This window comes from Cavia porcellus, unplaced genomic scaffold, assembly GCF_034190915.1.
Source record: "Cavia porcellus strain 051 isolate PalLab524CR breed Dunkin Hartley unplaced genomic scaffold, mCavPor4.1 scaffold_1, whole genome shotgun sequence".
NCBI lineage: Eukaryota > Metazoa > Chordata > Mammalia > Rodentia > Caviidae > Cavia > Cavia porcellus.
Window position 1 is genome coordinate 81,470,597 of NW_026947484.1, and position 22,504 is coordinate 81,493,100.

At 36.1% G+C, this 22,504-nt stretch overlaps 2 protein-coding genes across 9 annotated transcripts in view; one reads left to right on the forward strand and one right to left on the reverse strand.

Annotated features, from left to right (window-relative positions):
- The window catches only part of Ric1 (RIC1 homolog, RAB6A GEF complex partner 1), a 166,025-nt gene extending 144,708 nt beyond the window's left edge, over positions 1-21,317 (forward strand). For 2 of the 3 annotated variants that reach the window (XM_003472180.5, XM_063250760.1), the window contains exon 26: positions 654-3,302. In XM_003472180.5, the coding sequence (XP_003472228.2) occupies positions 654-942 (289 nt within the window). In that variant the 3' untranslated portion in view covers positions 943-3,302. Of the gene's footprint in view, positions 1-653 lie in introns of all 3 variants that reach the window. The other variant, XM_063250756.1, reaches the window with a different exon arrangement.
- Positions 1-22,504, reverse strand: part of Ermp1 (endoplasmic reticulum metallopeptidase 1) — a 79,862-nt gene that overhangs the window by 19,302 nt on the left and 38,056 nt on the right. For 2 of the 6 annotated variants that reach the window (XR_010048129.1, XR_010048127.1), the window contains exons 11-15: positions 21,165-21,317; positions 17,506-17,708; positions 16,296-16,411; positions 10,658-10,821; positions 10,302-10,551 (exon numbers count right to left, since the gene is read on the reverse strand). Coding sequence is in view for 4 of the 6 variants with exons in the window: in XM_063250769.1 (XP_063106839.1) it covers positions 10,381-10,551; positions 10,658-10,821; positions 16,296-16,411; positions 17,506-17,708; positions 21,165-21,317 (807 nt within the window). In the remaining 2 variants the exon portion in view is untranslated. Of the gene's footprint in view, positions 1-7,349; positions 10,552-10,657; positions 10,822-16,295; positions 16,412-17,505; positions 17,709-21,164; positions 21,318-22,504 lie in introns of those variants that run through there. The other 4 variants (XM_003472179.5, XM_063250769.1, XM_063250794.1 and 1 more) reach the window with 4 other exon arrangements.

The following is a 22,504-nucleotide window of genomic DNA, read 5'->3' on the forward strand; positions in this document are numbered from 1 at the left end:
ACCTCACAGGTGCTAGGTAAGCACTGTGCCGTTGACCTTCATCCTTGGATTACAGATATGTTCCACCATGTCTGCCTCTTACATTCACTTTTAAGGTTGCTCTCTTAAGTAATTGTTTTGTTCTCAACATTTGAATGAATAATGTCCATTAAGTAAAATTTAGAGTGGTAATTAGTGAATTTGTCACTGTCTTAAGGTGATGCAGTATAAAGGATCTTCAATAAGTCTGCAATTTAAATTTGTAGTTCTATGAAACTGAAGGTTGTAATAAAAATGTCTGCTTGCAAAAAAGACAAGTTACAGTCCGTGTGAATTTAAAGTAATAGGTGGAAGTTCAGAATCTTGGACTCTGGCCTTGTCTCAATCATCAGTATAGATTTAGGGCTATTCATTTCCCTTAGTTAGATCTAGTTTTCCTTATTTGGTAGATGTTACATTTTTAATTAACACTTGTTTTAAAGTATCAGTATAGCTCAAAAACTTAAATCCAGCACAGCTTCTTCTGGGCTGGATAGGGAATACAAGAAGTCTTCTCTCCTCATGAAATGTTACTTCTCTCACTGTACCAAGTGTTTACTAGAAATATATCCGTAACATTTTGTTAAGTGTTTTGAATTACAGCATGAGAACTTAATTTTTTTCCCTCTCCTTAGCCCTGGATATAAGCCATTCTTAAATATCATTAAGCCACAACTGAAGAAGCTCAGTGAGATAACAGAAGAGCAAGTCCAACCTGATGCCTTCCAATCAACAGTAGTGGGTAAGACTCCTGAACAGACTAGCCCCAGGGCAGAGGAGAGCAGGGGATCCTCCGGCCATGGAAGTATCCCCCAGTGTGAGGTTGGGGGAAGCAATATAGTTACCCGAAAAGAAGAGGACACAGCCCAAGCAGAAGAAGAGGAACCATTTCAGGATGGGACTTACGACTGTTCAGTGTCCTAACAATAGTAAGTAACATCACAGCAGGCAGTATTAATTAATTAGCAGCAGTGTGTAACTGAGTACACTGTGATCTTATTGAATGATTTAAAAGGGGAGAGAACTCAACTCATAGACTCTTTGGGTAAAGTATTACATTTTAATAAACTAAGAAATCTCTTGGACTCAAAAAAAAATGTGATATCAAATAAAAACACCTTTCATTAAACTTTTTAAAGCTGCAGTGGAAATAAAGACTGTTGTAAAGGTTAACATTTTTGTTCAAAGTTTGGTAGATTATAATGTAGGGATAGTTTTGTTCTGGGTGAGCTTACTTTTTCATATCTTAAGAGTTTTGTATGTGTTTTATGGTTCAGCATGTGTCTAGAACTTTTTTTAAAAAAATAAATGCTAAGGTGCTTGCTATAGCTCATTGAGCACTTGGAGCTACCTGTTTGCTTCCTTGGATAGAGCTCACTGGACTCCCTGTTTGGTCCTATGAATAGATACCTATCCTTGCACTTAGGCTAGTGCAGTGGAGACATTCTCTTTGGCTTTACTAGCCTCTTAAATCCCAGACCTGAATTGATGAAAGCTTATTTACCTGTCAGTTAACGTGCCTGTTTTAGCAAACTTGATTCCTACTAGATCAATGTAGGCAGTGGTATGAAGGGTTATCAATTATGCTGATACCACTATTTTGTATCAAAAAACTATACCTTTTTGTAAATGCTCTTATGTATATACTCAAAGGCACTGTTCATATTTTTAAGGCTTGTATTATATTTTGTTAGGTTTTATGCTGGATTTTGCATGAGTATAGATAAATACTCTCTGAATAAAGACAGGGCTTCCATTTCCTTCCAGAAATGAGCAGCCTTCATAATGGAAGACAGATTTAATGGCTTGGTCATAAAGTAATGGAAATGGTCCCAATGATCATGAAATCGAACAGGTTTTGTTCAAATTAATCTTTATTTATTGCTTTTGTAAATTGGATAAAAATGGACTTTTATGTAAATACACAGCTGAATCCTGTATTATCACAGCTACTAAAATATGTAAATGCATTCTTCATTGTACTTTAAAAATATTTTATGTATTTCTAGATAAGGCTTAAATTTTAGTTTTCATACATTATGAAAACTGTACCACATGTTCCTTAATTGCTTCAGACTAAACACATATCCATTTATGTAATTGATTACCTAATAACAGTATTAATTTAGATAGCTTGTTTGTACTGTGCAATTTGAACAAGGAATGCAATGTAATTTTTTATAAAAACGTGTTTATTTTTATAACAATGTGTTAGATGTGGACCAAATTCGTACCACTATGTGATACAGCCTCTTTTCATAGTGCAGTTACAATTTAAAAATAAAACCTGGTCCTCTACCCTTGCTTTTTAAAATACATAGCTAGATTTAGTTGTCTGTACCAATTTTCTTTGAAGGGAAACTCAATCACTTTGAAATTGCTTATTTCAAAATTTATCAACTATTGAAAACAATTACTGAGTTTGGTAATTTACTATCATTTATTTTTTACATTACAAGTGCAATAACTTCACATAATAAAACTCCTAAATGGGTGGAATATGTGACTACTGGTACCTGGTTCTTCTGGTGCTCCTTTTTATTTAAATCTTTGGTTCAAACTACCTTTCTCTAAATCTTAAGATAAAAAAATAATGCAGTGCACAAAAAAACTAAGCTGAAATTTCTTCTCCTGTCCTAATCCACCAGAAGAAGAAACAGCATGACAGGTGTATTTAAAGTGAATATTCAGTCAATAAACATGATTTAGCATTTATAAAAAGTTGTGATCTTTTCAGATATCCTAAATAAAACACTGCTGAGCTTAATCTCACATTCTTGAAAGCAGGGCACCAATAAGTAAACATTATTTCAGTAGCTTAGGCTGTGAAACTTTTCTTCTATAAAATATTCATTTTTCCGTTAATAGAAATAGGATATCCTAAGGCAAGAAGTTTGGCAAGATCACAAAGAATTTTCCTCTATATATATAGTTTGTTATATATTTTAATTTTTAAAAGCTCACTTTATTTTGCTATTTCATATGATTAAGACACATAGAAACCATTTAAGCCATAATTTAACCAATGCACTTAAATACTCAGTGAACTATCTGAAGGTCACTAGATACATTTAAGTTATTTGCTGATACCAAAATAAGTCATGTGGGGGAAAAAGTTATGTGGGGATAGTCAGCATTCGCTTGTAATTAAAATTGCTGCTGCTTCTGTAATGTGTATTTTTTACTTGGTAAAGGGCAATAAAACCATTGTACAAACTTCTGTTTATTTATCATCTTAGGTTAACAACAAAAATTATAGGTATTAAAAGCCTCAAATATTCTGAGACATGGTTGGATTTACTTCATTTTAGTAATGAAGAAGACTTGTATGTGAATGTAGAACATTCACAAGAACATCAAGAGTTGGCAGCATCGTAAGTGCCTGATAACAGACTACTGTAATAACAGTTGTATTCATAGCATGGAAAATGTTCAAAATACAATAAAATGACAGAAAATTCTGCATACAATATGGTTTCCATTAAGCATATAAAATTTTATACTTTTAAGTGTATAAGAGATCAGATACCGTTTTTTTTTTTTTTTTGTACCAGAAATCAAATTCAGGATCTTATGTTTGCCAGGCAGACACTGCTGCTGAGTTGTATCACTTGCCCCAGATATCACCTTTTAATACACAGGATTACTACTGGTTTTCCTGCATTCCTAAATCTGATATTTTTCAACAGTCATCCTTGAAGAAAAAAAAAATGAAAAGGTCTTTTCTCTTTTAATCACTGGTATGCATGGATTCTTTAGTAGCCAATCTATGATACATGATTTGCAAAAATTTTGTCTTTTCTATCATCTTTTCATTTTGATTAATTTCATTTTTCAGTCTTTTATTGGTTATACAGATTAACAGGTTTCATTTTAGGAAGTTAGTAAATGCCAAGTTTGGTAACCACCCCCTCAATTATCCCCTTGTATCCCCCCCACCCCCTTTTCATGGAGGTATTTCAATGCATGTGTTTTGCTCATGTCTTCTATAATCACCATTATACCTTTCCTTTTCTCCATTTCCTTTCTCATGTCTAGTAGTCTATGATTTTTAGATTCAACATTGAAGAGAATGTCAGTTGTCTTAGTCTGCCTTATTTCACTCAAATGGATTCTTCTGGCTCGTCCACTCAATTTTTCTTTATGCCCAAGTAATATTCCCCCCTATGTATGTATATTCTACCGTTTTCTTTAGCCATTCATCTGTTGCTAGGCACTTAGGCTGGTTCCTTATGCAAACAGAATGTTCCAAGTTTGCTAACTTTAATGTCTTCAGTTATATACCAAGTAGTAATATAGCTAGCTCAAAAGGTACAGTAGTTCTATTTTTGTTTTTTGAGGACTCATACTCATTTCCACAGTAGCTGTACAAATGATGTAAAAGGGTTCCTTTTACCTTTGCATCCTTACTGGCATTTATTGGGGTTTTTTTTTTGTTTTGAGACTGGATTTCACTATACAGTTCAGGCTGGCCTCAAATTCTCAGGGATCCTCTTCCCTTAGCTTCCTGAGTGCTGTGATTACAGGAATATCAGTCTGACTGGGTGAGACTGAATCTTGAATTTTACAATTGATTAAAGATATTGAACATTTTTTTCTATACAGTATGTCCCACAAAGTCACAGTTCAGAGTTCATAGCTTCAGTCATTTGTGAATTTTGCTTTTCCTTAGAACCTAACTTTAGTTGTTTGCAGAAACCTCCACAATTTCATTGAAACCATAGACCTTCCACAGTGGTTTAGAGCACTGGTTTCCTTGTTGTTGACTGGCTGCTGTGGCAGATGCATCAGCATTCCAGCACCACAGCAGGTTGGAGAACTGTGCAGCTATTTCCATTGTTCTGTTTTGTTTTCAAAGTTCTAAGATCCCCAAAAGCCACCAGAATACCCTGCACATTCTAAGTCTTTACATAGCATTCTGTTTAAAACATGAAAATTGGCATTTATAGTCATTTTTTGTGACCATATCTTGCATTTTTATAGTTTGTGGATGCTCTAGGAACATAACCCCTATGCATTCCTGGGATCCACTGTACTACTTAGCCATTTTAAGCAAGTGAAGTGGAATCTTAATGTTAGCTAAAGATGTTGAACTCTTTTTTATATACTTACTGATCATGTGTACTTTTCAAGTTTTTCAACTTCATTATATATTCTAAGTATTCTGTAGGCTGTTTCTCAGTTATTTTCCTTGCTGGGCTGAAACTTAAAATTTGATGTAATCCCATTTGTTGATTCTTGTTTTTATCTTCTATGCTACTGGGGTTTCTATTCCATAAGTCTGCTTATGCCTATCTATGGCTTCAAGTGTTTCCTGTTTTCTGTTAGCAGTTGGAAGGTTTCAGAGGTTTTGGATCAATTTCTTAATTTTTTTGTAACAAGGTGAGATGGTCAGTTTGTCTTGTACAAGTGATGTCCAGTTTCCCCAGCACCATTGCTGTCTTCTCTCTAACATGTATTTTTGATTCCTTGGCGTGTGGATTTGTTTCTACATCTTCTGTTCTACTGCTGTACATACTCATTTGCATGCCAGTACCATGCTGTTTTTGTTACTGTGGTTTTGTAGTATAATTTTAGAAGTGATAGTATGATGCCTTCACACTTACTCTTTTTGCTTAGAATTGCTTTGGCTATTTGTTGGTCACGTTTCCATACAAGTTTTAGGATGTTTTCTAATTTTGTGAAGAATCTCATTGGTTTCTTGAGCTTGCATTATTGAATCTGTAGGTCACTTCTGGTAACAATGATCATTTTTACTATATTCTGCCAGTGCGTAAGCTTGAGGGGAGCCATGTGCTTTTCTTTAGCGTTGTGAGATTTTCATTATCAGGATCATTTACCTACTTTGTTAGTTTTATCTCTAGGAACTTTATTTGAAGCCATTATGAGGGGAATTGTTTTATAATTCTTTCTTAGGTAGTCGATTTTTGGGGTCTTTAGCTAGTCCTTTACTGGTATATGCTGAAGCTTCTTTTATAGTTGATTATATATCCTGCTACATTGCTGAATTCATTTATCAGCTCCAAAGGTCTTTAATAGTCTCTAGGGTCTTCTATAATTTGACTTCCTTTTTCTCTTACCTAATTGTTTCAGGTAAAACTCAGAATTGTACTGAATGAGTTGTGAGAGTAGACATCTTTGTCTTATTCCTGACCAATTTTTTTCCACTGGTTGCATAAGATTTTGGTGTCACAGCTAGGGGGGAAATGCCCAATTCAAATTATATCTTCTATGAATTTTATACTTTTTTGCTCATACATTTAGGTCTCTGATTCATTTTAAGTTACTTTATATGGTATGAAGTAGTGGTTTGACAGCATTTAAATGTAGGTATTCAGTTGTCTCAGCACTGTTTATGAAAAATATTTCCCATTATCAAAAATTATATAAATGTGAGGGTTTAGTATTGGTTTTAATTATAATCTATGCATTTATGGAATTCTTTCATTTTTGGATTGTGTATAGAAATACTGATTTCTGTATATTGATACTGAATCATTAACCACTGAAGCTAACTGTAAGGTTCTGTGTGTATGTTTGGCCTCCTTACAATTTTCTATATAGATGGTCATGTTATTTGCAACTACAGATGACTTTAGCTTCTTGTTTCTAATCTGGATGCCCTTTCTTTTGCAAAATTGCCCTGGCTAGAGTCACCAAGAAATAGAAACTGGCATGCTATCTTATCTTTTGTTTTTTCTGTTTATATATGATGTTCACAGATGACCTTAACCAAGTTAAATTCTAAGTTTGTCAAAGATTTTTTATCATGGAAAGATTTTAGATTTTGTAAAAAACAAAAAATTTTTTTGCATCTACTGAAGTCACCTAGTTTCTGTCCTTAATTCTACAAATATGGGCATGCCACACAGGTAAGTTTTCCAATGTTGAGCTTAGGGTAAATAAATGCTGGTTATGCTGCAGGGCCAATTTGAATAAAAGAAATTGTCAACATGTTTTGTCAGATTTTAATAAATCTGTATGGTTTTGACACAGTAAAAGACATAACAAGGCATAACCTTTATTGGACCTAAAAAAATGGAGGTATATCAGGAATGAAATTTTTTTTATCTGTTTGACTTTGTATTGAACTATTCTGAGGGAATTCGCTTAGAAAGCTTTAATTTTAGACACCTTTGGGTCAACCGCATGCTTTGTTTCTGCCCATCCCCTTGAGTGGAGAAATTAAGTAGTGGGGGTCACTGTGGCTGAAAGGTAATTTCTTCCCTCTGACCTACCCCTAAAAAAAAGGAGCATCATCCTTAATTATCCAGTTGATGATCTCATCCCCCAAGGGAGATGATTTAAAACTTCCAAATAAAGTTCACCACTTATGAAGTAAGTTGTTTTAATTTCTATAAAATTGAGGTGCATAATTTATTCAAGGTCAAAAATGATTCAAACTGATGGAAACATTTCCATGTTCAGTTTTTTGTTCATATCACTTGTTAAACGATACAAATAAGGCTGTGTAGACTTGGAATATGGGGATAAAACATAAGCAGTTAAAGATTTTTTAACAGATACCAACCAGTATATGAACTTTATTTCAGTAATATTATAAGGCAACAGTCCTAAACAAGTTCAGCAAACTAATGAAACAGACATTCACGCTTCCGTTAGCAGTCTGAGTAGCTCCCTTGGTTTGTAATATATTAGTGAATCCTGCCACGTTTAATAATATCTGCTAAATTATGGAAATACTCCATGCAACAATCACTTTTAAACATAAGAATTACTCTGAAATGACAGTTCTTCACACTTTCCCTGAATATGTAGTACTGTGCTACCTACATTATTTTCTACAGACTTTAACTCTGTTTATTAGAGTCTGAAATGACTGAGAAGTTAGTTATTCAAGTGGTCAAATGATCATACTTAATAGTGTACCCCACATGTCACTTGGGCAGCATGTATTATGCTGAGTGTTGCTTGGGAGGTATCATTCCAATCAGTCAATTCTTGCATTGAATAAATTTGATAAAATTGTCATTTTTATATTTCCTGTTATAAAAATTAAAAATATGCAATTTTTGGTCATCTTATATTTAAATAATTGGACTGAGGGCCAGGAATGTAGCTCAGTAGCATCTGCCTCACAGGCGTGAGGCCCTGAGTTCAATTATTGGTACCCAAAAAAAGAAAAAAGGGGAAAAAAACCACCAAAAAAACAGTACGTAATTGGGGTAAGTGGTCAAAAGGGTAGGACCTAACAGGTTTAATCTCAGAGACCACTGTGACATATTGTGTGCTTATTACAGAGCTATGAATACTACATGTAATTACCTGGCCATTTTTGACATTAAAATAACCTCCCAGATCCTAAGCATGCCATAAGACAAAGTGATCATCTTATTGCTAGCTTTGCAAAATATCAAAGCTTCATAATGCTATTCAACAGAATTATTTCACTAATCAACAGAATCATTTTGCACAGGCATATAACCAAAGGGAAAAAAGAAAACCATGATTATTGCTGAAATGACTTTCTTCCCAAAGGAAAGCAACTTGTTTTTCATATTTTTCCAACATGGTGCTTTACTTTTTCTGTAAATGTTTACTAATCTATTTCAGATTAATCACAAGGACAATACATGTTGACACACTAGTACTGTTACTTTTCTCCAAAACTCTGATTCTGTATAAACTATAAACCCTACAAAGCGTATCTGTTACAATACTGATACATTATGTAGCCAGAAACTTGAAGTACATGAGAGGGATAAAATACGGTTTCTACAAAAGTCCAGGAAAACAGTGCCTCCATTGTAAAATCTCAGTTCTGAGAGATGACAGCAGAATGCAAAATGTTATATCCAGCTTTTGTCAGACAAGTAGTTTTAGGAACATTTTCTCCTTTGATGCCCAATTATGCTGTTGCATCAAACAGATCTGAGAGCCTCTTTTTTAAGAAGCATTCCTCTTTTTTCTTAAAGTAGACTTCTCAGGTGATATGGAAACAAAAAACTAGGGCCTATAATACAAGCTCAAAATTTTTCAAACTTTTTATATTTCATTGTGGGAAAAACTTTAGCCTAATTTACCACTAATCTCACCAAATCCTATCACTGTTGGAACCTAAAAGCCAAAAAGAGGTGCAGTTATGATACAAGCTATGCCCCCCATATTAACGATGAAAAAGCACCTTCAAGTCCTAATTCCTGCCATTTTACAAGACATGGATGCTAACAGCTATAGGCCACAACCTCAAGTCTCAGGAAGGCTGGTCCCACTGGACAGTTATCCAAAAAAAGCTGGCTAGAAAAAAGAGGGACCAGGTACATCAAATAAAAGTATGCCCTAAGGATTAATTAAGCGTATATAACAGAAAATTGCCATGAAACGAAAAGAAAAAAATACATAAAATGCATCAGTTGTCCATCCCTGTTACCCTCACATTCCTCTCCCACCCCAGAATGGCTATGCTGGCAACTCTGAGAAAAGAACTTCAGATTATTTACTCGCACAATTTTCTGATCAAAAGAACCTGTAAAACCCAGAGGGAAATGTAGCTGAACAAATAAATGTTCCCTTTCTCAAACTGACAAAGTAAAAAACAAAATTTTTCAGGGGGAAACCTCAGGAGAGCAGCACAGCAATGGCTCTCAGTGATAAACTGTCAGTTATTACGCTAAGACCTGGCTCTCCATTGGGGGTCCAAGTTTTGGGACAGACACAAAGCATACTCTAGAGCAGCATTGGCAAGCCTTTTTGAGCTTTCAATAATAAACAGTCGGCAAAGACACACATGCCATAGGTCTGATACCACTGCTAGAGTGCTTGAAGTGGTATTGAAGATGTTAGGGCCTCAAAGGTCCACAGAGCAATCACTTTCCAGTGAACTAGAAGCTGTATCTCAAAGGGAATCCTACCCCAGCAAATGTGTTTTACCTGCCATCCACTGACACAACAAATGATTTTGGGCTTTAATTGGAAATTATTTGCCTCAGTAGTGGTCTGACAGTCTACATCAGTCATGGTGAACCTATGGCATGTGTGCAGCAGCAGACTGTTGTCACTGAAACGTCTAGAAGGTTTATAGTCACTGGTCTTGATTTTAGAGGGAGAGCTATAAAAGCGGTTTATTGGCTTTTATCTTTAAGGTCATATAAAATGACATGCCATGGTGTGCAATGGCAGTACCCACAAGTGCTTACATGCCAAAAACTTGGCATTTTCAAGTGTCAACAAGGCCAGGCCTCACTGTTCCACAGTTTAACCCACAGTTTGACCTCACAGAGCAAGGTCTCTGAAAATATGCTCATTAAAATTCATTCACTTACATGACAAATATCCATGTAAAGGGGTGAAACTATCACATGGAGTATGCACTGGGCGTGTACTTAGAGCTCATCCACAAGATTAAAACACAAAGAGACTGTAGGTGCACACCCAGGCAATGGGAAATACCCAATCTGGCAACTTCTCCATCAGAACATCCAGGTGGGAGGATCTGTTGTCTTCTCCAGAATGATAGTGGGCAGCAACGGCCACAGTGACCATTCCCCCTTCAGGCTGTTCTCCTGAGACCTGCTGAAGAAAACCAGTTCTCTAAAGCCAGAATACTGAAACTGAGGCTCTTGCCAAATATCAGGTAGCACACTGTTCAGTGAAACAGGAACTGCTGGGAAAAGCCTACCTGCACTTCTATCCAGAACTTCCATGCAGAGGCTTGGAGACCATGGGAATAAAATACAAAATAGTCTCCTCCTTTACATGTGACTGGGGTGCCATTACCAAGAGACCAATGAGAAAGTGTCGATCCTTTGTGGGCTCGAACATAGACTGACATATGGCTTGGTCCTGTAAGATGAGGAAGAACACTTATATCTTTGTTTAAAAAGCATCAATAAGAAAAGCAATTAACCAACAACCAAACTTTACCATGAAGGCTCATGCCTTGTATTACTTTAAATGTACTCAGTACAAACAGGTTTACCAGTTTGAACATTGTGTATCAAAAGGTTAGGTGGTGATGTACAGCAGAAAAGGTACAGAATCTAGACGAGAAAGTTGGTGTGTAAATGTTGGTGGTGTCAACTGCTACATGACACTAGGCATTCACATAATAAATTTGAGTCAGTTTTTCTGTCTATGAAGTAGATATTTTTGAGAGGATAAGAAAAAGCATATGAAAGTGTTGGGAAGACAGCAGAGTGCTATAAAAGTACTCAATAGGATGATTATGAAAAGAACTGCAATTTTCAGACTTGAAACATAACACCTTAAAATATTCTTTAGTTTCTTCCTTTAATGCAACAAAAATTTCCAGGAAACTTAACAAAGGCTGCCATACCAAAATAAAAAAGCTAAACATAAAACCACAGCTAACTTTAAGATGGAGAGCAGACAAATGTGAAGAAATAATAGTTTTCAGCCTGAGGCATGGATGTCACATGCTCATGCCTGACCTGTTCCTATGGCAAAGTTTTGTGACAAATGCCACAAGTCCACCCTAAATCTGTAATGCTGTAGCATGCTACAGAGTCCAGCTGGAAAGACTTAAGAGGATATTACAGTATATATTACTTGAACTATTTTTCTTTTGTTGTTTCTGGGTTTTTTGGTACTGGGGATTGAATTCACAACCTCATGCTTGCCAGGCAGACACATGGCCATTAAGCTAAACCCCTGGCCCTTGAACTATTTTTCAAATGCAAAGTTCCTAAAAAATAAAAATAAAAGGGGTGGCATCTTTTGACACTGATTGGTGAAGGTGAAATGAAGCAAAAATGGCAAGTTTGTCCTGCAAAACAAAAACACTGGGAAACAAAAGCCATCCACACCAACACAAAATTTAGAACTTAAAAGTATCTGTGGTACTGACAGAAGAGGGACACACTGGCTAAGAATCTTACTGATAGCAGAAAAATGAAAAGATCCATAGTTATTTTAAAAACATTGAAACAGTACCAACACATCTCCAAAAAATCATGCCAAGACAACTAGAATACACTTAAGCGGGGTGTAGTGGCACACACCTGTAATCCAGGGGCTGAGGCAGAATGAGCATTCTAAGTTTGAGACCAGCTTGAGATACAAAGTGAGCTCAAGGCCAGTCTGAACTGCATAGTGAGACTCAGAAAAACAGTCTCAGAAAAACAAATCAAATGCAATACAATACACTTTCAAAAATACTTGGAGATATGGGAAAAAAATGACAAAAACTAAGACTTCTAAGGAAGTATGTAAACTACAAGAAATTGAAATCAAGAAATGGAAAAAGCAGAGTAAATTACAAAGTTTCTGTTAACGATTTATTTCTAGATGTCCCCTAAAACCTCATACAGTCATGGGCTCTGGGAAGGTGACTGGATCATGATACTCATCAGAGGACTAATCTACCAATGAGTCTACAGTGATATGTGACATTAGGAGGTAGAGTCGGGTTGCCGGGGTGCCTGAAGGGTTCCATCTCCCTCCTCCCTTGATCTTTGTGCTTCCTGCTACCATGCTACCTTGCTGTAGAGTCAGCTAAGAACTGAAGCCACTATAAAGAGCTACAATAAACTCTTTGAGTTGTGGATGTCAGATACTGTAAGTGATGAGAAAGACAATATCCAAGGCAAAATAAAGTCAAATGACATCATGAAGGGCTAGAAAGATACTAAGAAAACAAAATCAAGTAAAAAGTCACTGCAAGGTAAAACTGCTAAATACGATGGTGCACGCCTCTCATAGCACTCAGGAGGCTGTGAGGCCAAGAGGATCACTGAGTTCAAGGCCAGCCTGAGCTCCATAGCAAAACCCTGTCTCAAAAGGACAAAAAATAAAGTTTAAAAAAGGTTAAAAGCATGAAAAGAAGTGTTTGAGGTAAGTGGAAGTAATTTTTGTTCTTTTTTGAGATAGCACCTCACTATCCAGTTCAGGCTGGGCTTAATCTCACTGTGTAGCTAAGGCTAGCCTTGAACTTGCAGTGATTCTACCTCAGCCTCCTAGGTTGCTGGAGTTACAGGCAAGTACCACCTCCCCTAGCTGGATGTGATTTTTGTAAAGACCCATCTGATATCCAGAAAGAGGAGTACTGAAAATAGAAAGCACTAAACATTTCTTAAAAAGCATTAAACATTAAGAGCCCTTTTTAAATACTAAAAGTCAGAATTCACAATGCACATACAAAAATGTGATATACACCTTAATCCCAGTACTGTACTCTTGAGAGGCTGAGGCAGGATAGCAAATTGGAGCCCAGCCTAGACAACTTTGGGAAAACGTCTCAAAAAGGACTGGAGATTTTAGAATTCATCCACTGGAACCAGAGAAGGGGGCACACTATAGGAGATGCAAGAAGATACAGTATATACTGACTGGATTAAGCATGCTGCAATGATCAAAAATACAGTGAATGTTTAACTTACTACAGTACAAGATATACTGTCAAAAATGATGAGGTAAGTGTGGGGAGTACTTGGGAATTAATGGCAATGTGTCTTTGACGTCAATATTTTTTTTAGTTTAAACACTTTTTTAAAAAATCACACCAGGTTGATCAACTTTATGACAATTTCTGTAAAACACTTTACACTGTCTCATCTACCTTTTTTACTGGATCTGGTACTGTGCAACTTCTAGCTCTTCCACAAATTCAAAATGACCATAAAAGGTAAATTGTTTTGAATCAATTCAGGACATCAAAAGTAGCCCTGAAAGCACAATTAATGACAAAAGAAGATTTCCAAAATTGCTTCAGAAAGTGGCATGAATGATAGGATAAGTGTATTTAAAACAAGGAAGGGTACTGAGAAGCGAGTGAATGGCAATATGTCTTTACTGTAATGAAGTTTTAAATACAGATGGTTTCCTTGCATTTTGATCACACCCATAAATCAAAAATATTGTAAATATAGGTGGTGTGCTCCTATAATCCCACACCCAGGAGGCTGTGGCAGGAGGATCACTGTGACTTCAAGTCTAGCCTGGATTACTTTGGGAGTTTAAGGCCAGTCTGAACTATATAATGAGACTCAGTCTTGAAAAAGAAGGAAAAAAAAAAAAACCCCACCTTGGATACATATAAAGCAGTTATAAAAGTAAAATTCATAGAAAGAGGTTTTTTTTTTTTTTTTTACAGTAAAACTAAAAATGACTTCTACAGCCAGGCATGGTGGTACACACCTATAATCCCAGCAACTGGGAGGCAAGAAGACTATAAATTCAAGGCCAGCCTAGACTGCCAATTGAGACCTTGGTCTCAAAAAAAAAAAAAAAAAAAAAAAAAAGAAGTGCAAAAGGAGGAGGAGTAAAATAACCAAAAGAAAACATAGGGACATACAAATGCTCATCAAAATGAAATAGAGACCAGAGCAAAAATGAATATAATTTTAAGTCAAGTGCCCAACTGTCTTAAATTAGTAAGACAAACACTGTCTAAGGTAAAGAGAAATCATTTTTATATCATATTCACAATATTTTCTGGCCTTTACACTAATAAATTTTAAAGCCTAGAAAAAACTAGTACTGTACTTTGCTAGGAAATTAGAAACTACCAAAACTGAACAAACATTTTGCTAGGAAAATACAGATTACCAAAACTGACACATAGGCTAACCTGACCAACTTTCCTACTAAAAGTTATTAAGATGTTCCTACTCAAGAATTCAAGCTATGGTAACCATTGTTGATCACCTTGTATTATGTTTTTATATTATCTATTATGTCCATCCTTTTGACTTGACCGATTCTGTTCTGTTATGTCTCATTTGGTTTTACTCTCTTCCAAAAAAGCAATAAGAACCGTGGGAGCAATGAAACCCAAAATGTGTAATAGTCATTGTACAAAAGAGTGGAAAAGAAAGTGCTCTAAACTATATAACTGCATGTATATTTAAGTGTATAAGATAGAAAATGGTATCACAGAGTTTTATTGGATCATTGAACAGAACTGTTTGCAGTATCATTGTTGGAATGTCCACTCTACAAGCTTTAATTTTGTGACTTGAACAATTATTTCTAAGATGGCAATATGTAATCCATTAACTAGTGATTTCCTACTGTTCATTTTTTTCTTCTGTAAATCTGTATAACTTGTACCCTTTCACTGTTTTTTTTTTCTTTTCTCCTTAATTAAAAAAAAAAAAAAAAAAGAATTCAAGCTAACCTTTTCAAACAAGTAATTCCAATACTCCATAAATTGTTTTAAGGTATGAAAAGTGAAGGGAAAGATAACTAATTTATTTTTATGATGTATAACATTGGCACCTAAACCTGATAAAAAGGACCAAGGGAAAAAAGTCATCGTTCATACGGGTGATGCAAAATTTCTAAGAAACATTAGCAAAGAAAGTCCAACATACATTAAAGAAACTGTAAGTCAGGAACTAGTAGGATATACTATCATAAGAGACACAAGGTCAAAAAATCCTATGATTTCATTCACAGAAGCTTAAAGACTCTTGCACAAAATTAAACATCCATTCCTGATTTTAAAAATTCAAAAAACTAAAAAAAATAAAAATAAAAAAATTCAAGAAACTTACAACTGAAGAACGCCTGCTAAAGACAATAAAAATAGGCACCTTAGTCCTAAAGGCAGTATCTTACAAGTAGGAAAGCACTACAGATCCCTGCCCTAATAGGAACAAAGCAAGGATGTCTACTATATCCATGACTTCTACACCATGTATAATTATTAGTAATTCAAATAATTAGAGTTATAAGAATTAGTATAAAGGAACTATATTTGTAGATGGTAACAGTAGTCAACTCCACCTGAGATTTATTCTTTACATAGCTCTCAGGTTAAGAATGGTTTTTTACATTTTTTTTAAAGAGTAACAAAAACAGAAAAGAACCTGTTATATAGATATATATGGCAAAACCTAAAATATTTACTATCTAGCCCTTTATAAAAGGTTTATAACCCCTGATATTCCTAGAGAACCCTGAAGTATAAGTTATTAAACTAGCTCAGAAAATGAAAGTCAGTAAGGTAATAGGATATAAAATAAATCAATTATCTTCAGATGTACAAAAAATAACTGATTAGGGGAATAATCATAGAGAAAGCCCCAGGCTATAAATAGCAACAAAATCTACATAAAGAAAACTACAGCACTCCTAAGACAAAAACAGATTTGAACAAAGGAAAGTCATTCCCAGTTTATACATAGGATAACTCACCATTTCTTGAATTTATTATGGTACTCAAAAAACACTAAGAAATAAGCTTTCGTGGGGGCAGGTTTGACTGACGGTTTATGGTACTAGGGATTAAACCCAGGGAGCAGTAAACATGAAGCGAGGGAAGAAAGGAGGAGAGAAAAATGCATCTGGCTTACCTGTTGCTTCAAAGGTCAACTTTGTAGAGTCCCAAGGTGTCTGTTCTTTCGATATAAGTCTGAAGCGAGCAGGATTTCTTGGAGAAACATCTGGAGCAGGAAGATACCAGTTTTTCCTATTTGGAAAGGTAGCTTCAATATTTAGGACCTTATTAGCTGGCAGCTATCCATTACATAGGGAAATGTTTAGAATACATGAACATCTCTTTGAATAACAAACTGACAGATATGATAAAGGAAACCAACTTCTTTTAATGCCTGGTTATTATATAATAAAACTTCGCTGAGCTTGGTGTCGCGCTCCTATAATCCCAGCACTTGAGAGGCTGAGGCAGGCAGATCACTGCAAGTACAAGACCAGCCTGGGCTACCAAGGGAGCCCAGTCTGAACTGCATAGTGAGACCCTGTCTTTAAAAAACAAAACAAAAAACCTCAACTTTGTAATACCCATAATACCTACATAATTGTAATACTTATAATACCTAGCTAACAAATATTCCCCGAAAGTATCCTCTCCTTAGAGGTGCAGTCTTTACATAAGTAGATTATGGGGGCACCACACCAAACTAGCTATTAGCAGGTAGGGTTTAGTCAGAAGAGAAAGGTAACTGGAGGTGTGGTCTTGAAGGGTGTAGCTCCCTCCTTGGCTCCTCTCCCATCTGCTTCCTGGCTGCCAGGACTATGCAGCTTTTCTCTGCAGTAGGCCCTTCCACTATGCCCTTCCTGGCTGATGCTAGCCAACTGTATGAACTGGATTCCCTAAAACCATGAGACAAAATATCCTTTCCTCCTTAAAATTGTGGCTATTAGGTATTTTGTCCTAGCAACAAGGAAAAGTGACTAAAACACTAGTGATCTTGATTTCCACTACACGTCCTCTCTCTCCTCACAGTCCTCCACTGCAAAACTATAAAAACTTCCCAAAGATAAAACCATTTGTGACTGATGTTTAACTGCTATTATATTCATAGAGAGTGTCACCCTTTCCAAGAGCTGAAGTTTCTAGAAGATTTTTTAAATTTGAAAAAGCAAAACTATCCTGAGTTAAATAAATACATTAAAGGAGTGTTCTGTAGTGATTAAAAAATAGTATAAATAGCACCTGACTTGAAAGTTAAGGATAACAGCTTAAATAATAGAATACTAATATACTGACAGGACTTGAGAACAAACTAAACCCCAACTTACATAGAAAAGTAATGAACCAACCTGATTAGAAAATGCACTGGAAGATACCATGGGAACCCACAAAGAGGTGCATTCTCCTCACAGTGCGCTCGAACAGTATCATTGATCTCAGGAATGTGAGGTGTTATGTGAGACAATCCAGTATAATCAAATCCATTGATCCATATTCCAGAGTCCCTTTTAACTATGTTTCCTTCTAAGTCATGAAACGTTCTAGTCATATGCTGAAAAGAACAAGACTAATGAGAAAACTGTTTCAGCTACTTTCTGCATTCCCAACCCAGGTTAATAAAGACTGAGTAAAATATAACCATACCAAGGAATGTAGTTATGGCACAATAAGAAAAGAATACTTAGGTTTAATAAAATATGGCTAGAGATTTATTTTAAACTGCATGACAGATATTTAAGTAACTGTCTTATTATGTCTGTCTGTCTGTCTATCTATCTATCTAGTGTTTGTTGTTTTGTTTTGTTTTGTTTTTTTTGGTACAAGGAATCAAACTCAGGACCTCAAGCTTGCCAGACAGGTGCTGTGCCATTGAGCTATATCCCTGGCCCCTGTCTTTTTCTATTTTAATTTTATATAAAAGTTTTGCCTGGGTACAGTGATGCACAGTAGCTATAGTCCCAGCTACTCAGGAGGATAAAGCAAGAAAATCACTTGAGCCCACAAGTTCAAGACCAGCCTGTGAAACGTAGCAAAAACACATCTCAAGAAGAAAGACGAAAAACAGGGAGCTGGGGATTTAGCTCATCGGCATAAACACGTGTCTTGAAAGTGTACCGTCATGAGTTCGATCCCCAGTACCAAAAAAAGGAAAAACAAAAAATTAAAACAAGACTTAAAAGATATGAATTTTCTACCTTTTAGAAAAGGATTTAAAACAAATACAGTACATTCTAAACACATTATACATTCAGTCATTTCCCTTCAGTGTGTAACATGAAGCCAATTCATATGCAGAGAAAAAACGAACTGCACCCCAACAGGAGATAACAAGTTTGTGCCTAATAGAATTCTGTGAAAAACCACCATGCTCCAAAGAAGTTTTATTAACCACTTAACAGCCTAATTATTTATGCAGGATGACCAAAAATCAATATTTTTCTGCACTTTTTATAACAAAAAATACAAAATGACCATTTACAAATTTGTTCAATACAAAAACCAATTGGTAAAAATGACAAGCAATGCCCAAGCAATGCTCAAGATAATCAGTGCGTAAATAAATGTGCTGCCCAAGTGATGCTCAAAATAAACTGTCAAATGGTTAAAGCAGGAAACTAGCCTGAAAAGAATCAAACAGGAAAAGGCAGGGGGGGCTGCATATGGCAAGGAGTGGTAAACTAGTTAGCAGTCAAATTACCCACTTACTGTATAAAATTTTACTGAAATACTGCCATACACATTGGCTGAGTTTTAACCTATAACTAATTTTGCTCTATAAAACAGGTTAACTGTAATAAAAGACTATATTGCTAACAAGGCCTAAAATATTTATTATCTTGCCTACAAAGGAAAATCTGTCAACTTCTGGCACAGAGCTGAAGCTCAAAACAAATGAGAACAGATTTTTTTAAAATAAAAATCTCGCTTTTCCTAAATCTTACTAGCATGATTATAAAAATTAGCATCTCACAGCTGGGCATGGTGGCTTACAACTGTAATCCCAGCACTCCGGAGGCTGAGGCAGGAGGATAGCTTCGTTTGAGACCAGCCAAGGCTACAAAGTAAGCTCAAGGCCAGCCTGAACTGCAAAGCAAGACCCTGTCTCAAAAAGACAAAAAAAAAGCATCCCAATAGAAACCACAATGAACCTTCTAAAACCTGTTCTTCACAAAGGTTATGCAAATTATAAGTTTGTCACATAAAGTATACCAGTCTTTCAAAACTAAAAGCAATACTTTTTTTGGCCCATTTCAAAATCTTAAGTATTTTTAATTTTTCCAGTCCTTCAAAAATTACCTAGGTTATGCTTTGACACTCTGTTTAACCATTCACAACCTTTAACATAGATGGCTGAAAATGAAGCTGAGGCTTTATACCAGATTTAAAAGAAAAGGCAACAGGAAGTTCTAGATCTCATTTTAATAATTCCTGTCCACGCTCAGTTATTTTCATCATCACATCATCATACTGTGTATTATTTAAGCTTTTATTTATTGTTATTTATTTACTGATGTATTTTTGTGTGTGTCTTTTTCTTTTTTATCGGTACCAGGGATCGAACTCACAATTGCCTGCTTGCAAGGCAGGTGCTTATGCCGCTGAGCTAAATCCCCAGCCCCAAATAAACAACTGATGTATTTATTTAGGTACTGAGAATTGAACCCAGGGTCTTTGTACTCAACTCCGTTCCTAGCCTTTTTTTTTTTTTTTTTGAGACTGCCAAAGTCAATTTATTACCTGTGTTGAACTGAAAACTGATAGTCAACTTAAACACCAGCTGAACTGTATCAGCATGGTGCTGAGCATGGATGGCCCATCTTAAGACTTCTGGCAGTATAAAAAGGAGACCTGGAAAGGAAGAGTAGTGCTGTGGGTTCTGCCAAGTAGTGGTGGTGTTTGCAACTGTTGATCCTCGTAGAGGAGCATGTCATGTTGGCTTCCCTGACATGAACTAGGCTGTTATCATCAGAGGAGCTCAGGATCTTGTCGCTGAGAATGGCTGTGGTCACTCTGGAGGAGCTCTGGTCTTCTTTGAGCATCACTTCATGGTTCCAGAAGGAAAAGATGTGTGTTGTTTGATCTCCAGGAAAACCTTGTTACACTGGCTTCCTGATATGAACTCGATTTTCTCACTGTCGGAGGAGCTCAGGACCTCGTTTTTGCTGGGGATGGCTATGGTACTTTGCAGGGGAGCCTTAGTTCTTATCTTAAGCATCGCTTCTTGGCTCCAGTGCAAAACCTTCAACCTATTAGTACAGATCCTACACCCTGCTGGCAAAGACTTTCTGGCTTCCACTACTGAACTGTGGGCCTTTCCAGTGCAGATCCATGAAAAGACTTGCATGATCATTGTCATAGTTGCTAGGCCTCTAGTTGGACTCCTAAGAAGCACTGTCATGGGCTCTAGGTTTTCCTCTGAATTCATGCAGTATATTGCTATGGGATCCAGGCCCTTGGCTGGATTCTCTAGGTCTTTAGTATGTGGACAAACTTCCTGTGCTTTCTTTATATTTGACTCCTTGGGTGACCATTAAAAATACTATAAATTATGTATCCTATATGTAATTGTTTTCCTTGCAATCCCTTGACTACCACATTGTACCAGCTAGGCTTGAACTTGTAATCCTGCCTCAGTCTCCCAGAGTACTGGGACTGTGGGCTTGCACCACAACAACCAGCTAAGCTCCATTTTAATAGCATTTTAAAATATCTTACTTTATTCTGTCAGTTCACTGTTAAGATCTTTACTCAGTCTGCAGACATTTATACAATCTATTTTTCTAAAAGCTCAGTATTCTCTGCTATGTATTTTTTTATTTTTCCAAAAAGTACAATTTTATAGTTTAGGCTGTGACATATTCGATTGTGCCTCTTAGGAGAAATATGTCTATCCAATAAGAATGCCACTCAATGGTCAGTCTTTTTCCTCACTGCTTTACGTATGAAAGAGTAGTGAACCAAGGAAAATTTCCCCTCCTAAATTTCAACTCCACAAAATTGCTCTTACCTGAAGAATCATTCTCTTTGGCTTTGGATTAGCAGGATTGGAGCTGTATGGGAAAAAGGTTCCACTGCAAACAAGGAGGAATGTAACTGTACATACCAAAGTTAGAGTTAGCATGGTTTTTTTTGTGCTTCTGGCAAGGTAGATGAAGTTCACCTAAAACACCAAAACAGAAAAATTATACATTTACTGGCAGAAAAGCATTTTTGCTTTTGTTTGCTTGTTTCAATCTGTCCTGGGGATTGAACTCAAGGGCACTCTATCACTGAGCTTTATCTCCAGCCCTTTATGCTTTTATTTTGAAACAGGGTCACATTGCATTATATAGCAGGAGTGGAAATGGTGATCCTCCTGCCTCAGCTTCAGTGAGTACTAGGATTACAGCCATGTGCTATTGTGCCCCATTCAGATAGATGGTTTTTCTGACTTTATTTTGTAACAAGTATTATCCAACAAACAATGAAGAAAGTTGATCAGCATGTGAAAATAAAGCACTAATTCTAGAGGATTTCCATCACAAGTCAAAGCCTAGAAAATGACAGATTATTCCAATTGGCCAGGCTGGTACCTTCTGACAGACAGCCAGAAAGCAACAGGGAATAAAAGAAACTGAGCACTGTGTTTTTGTGATCAATCAACAAAGAGAACAGAGAATATAATAAACACACCACCAGCCAAGTCATTACCTTATTTTATTTAACTTTATCAATGTTCTTCAATAATGAAAACTTTACAGCAGGTACCACTGGACTGCACCAAAAATTAGGGTTCTAAGGGTTTCATTAAATTACCAAACAGACTAGGCATTGCAGCACACACCAGTAATCCTAACACACTAAGAGGCTAAGGCAGAACAATTACCAAATTCAAGTCTATCCTAGGAAACTTAAGTGAGACATAAACTTGATCATAAATGTTTGTAATCCCAGCCCTTTGGCAAACTGGGGCAGGAGGATAGAAAGTTCAAGTTCCAACAGGGCAACTTAACAAGACCTTGTCTAAACAGGGATATAGTTCAGTACAGAGAACCTGGGTTCAATCCCCAGTACCAAAAATAATAATAAAATTTTAAAAGGGAATGGAGGATGTAGCTCAATGCCAAGACTATGGCTTCAATCCTCAGTACACCACAATATAAAAAATAAAAAATAAAACTACCAAATACAACCTTTTTATACTTAAGCAGACCTGTTTCAATAAAACTCAAATTCCCCTCATAATGTTGCTATACTGTGCCTAAAATCTGGATTCATATAAACTAGCAGTTAGATATGTCTTTCAAGACTGCCTGTGGACTTGTACTTTACAAAAAACTATTGCAAAGTAATACTGTCCCATTAGAT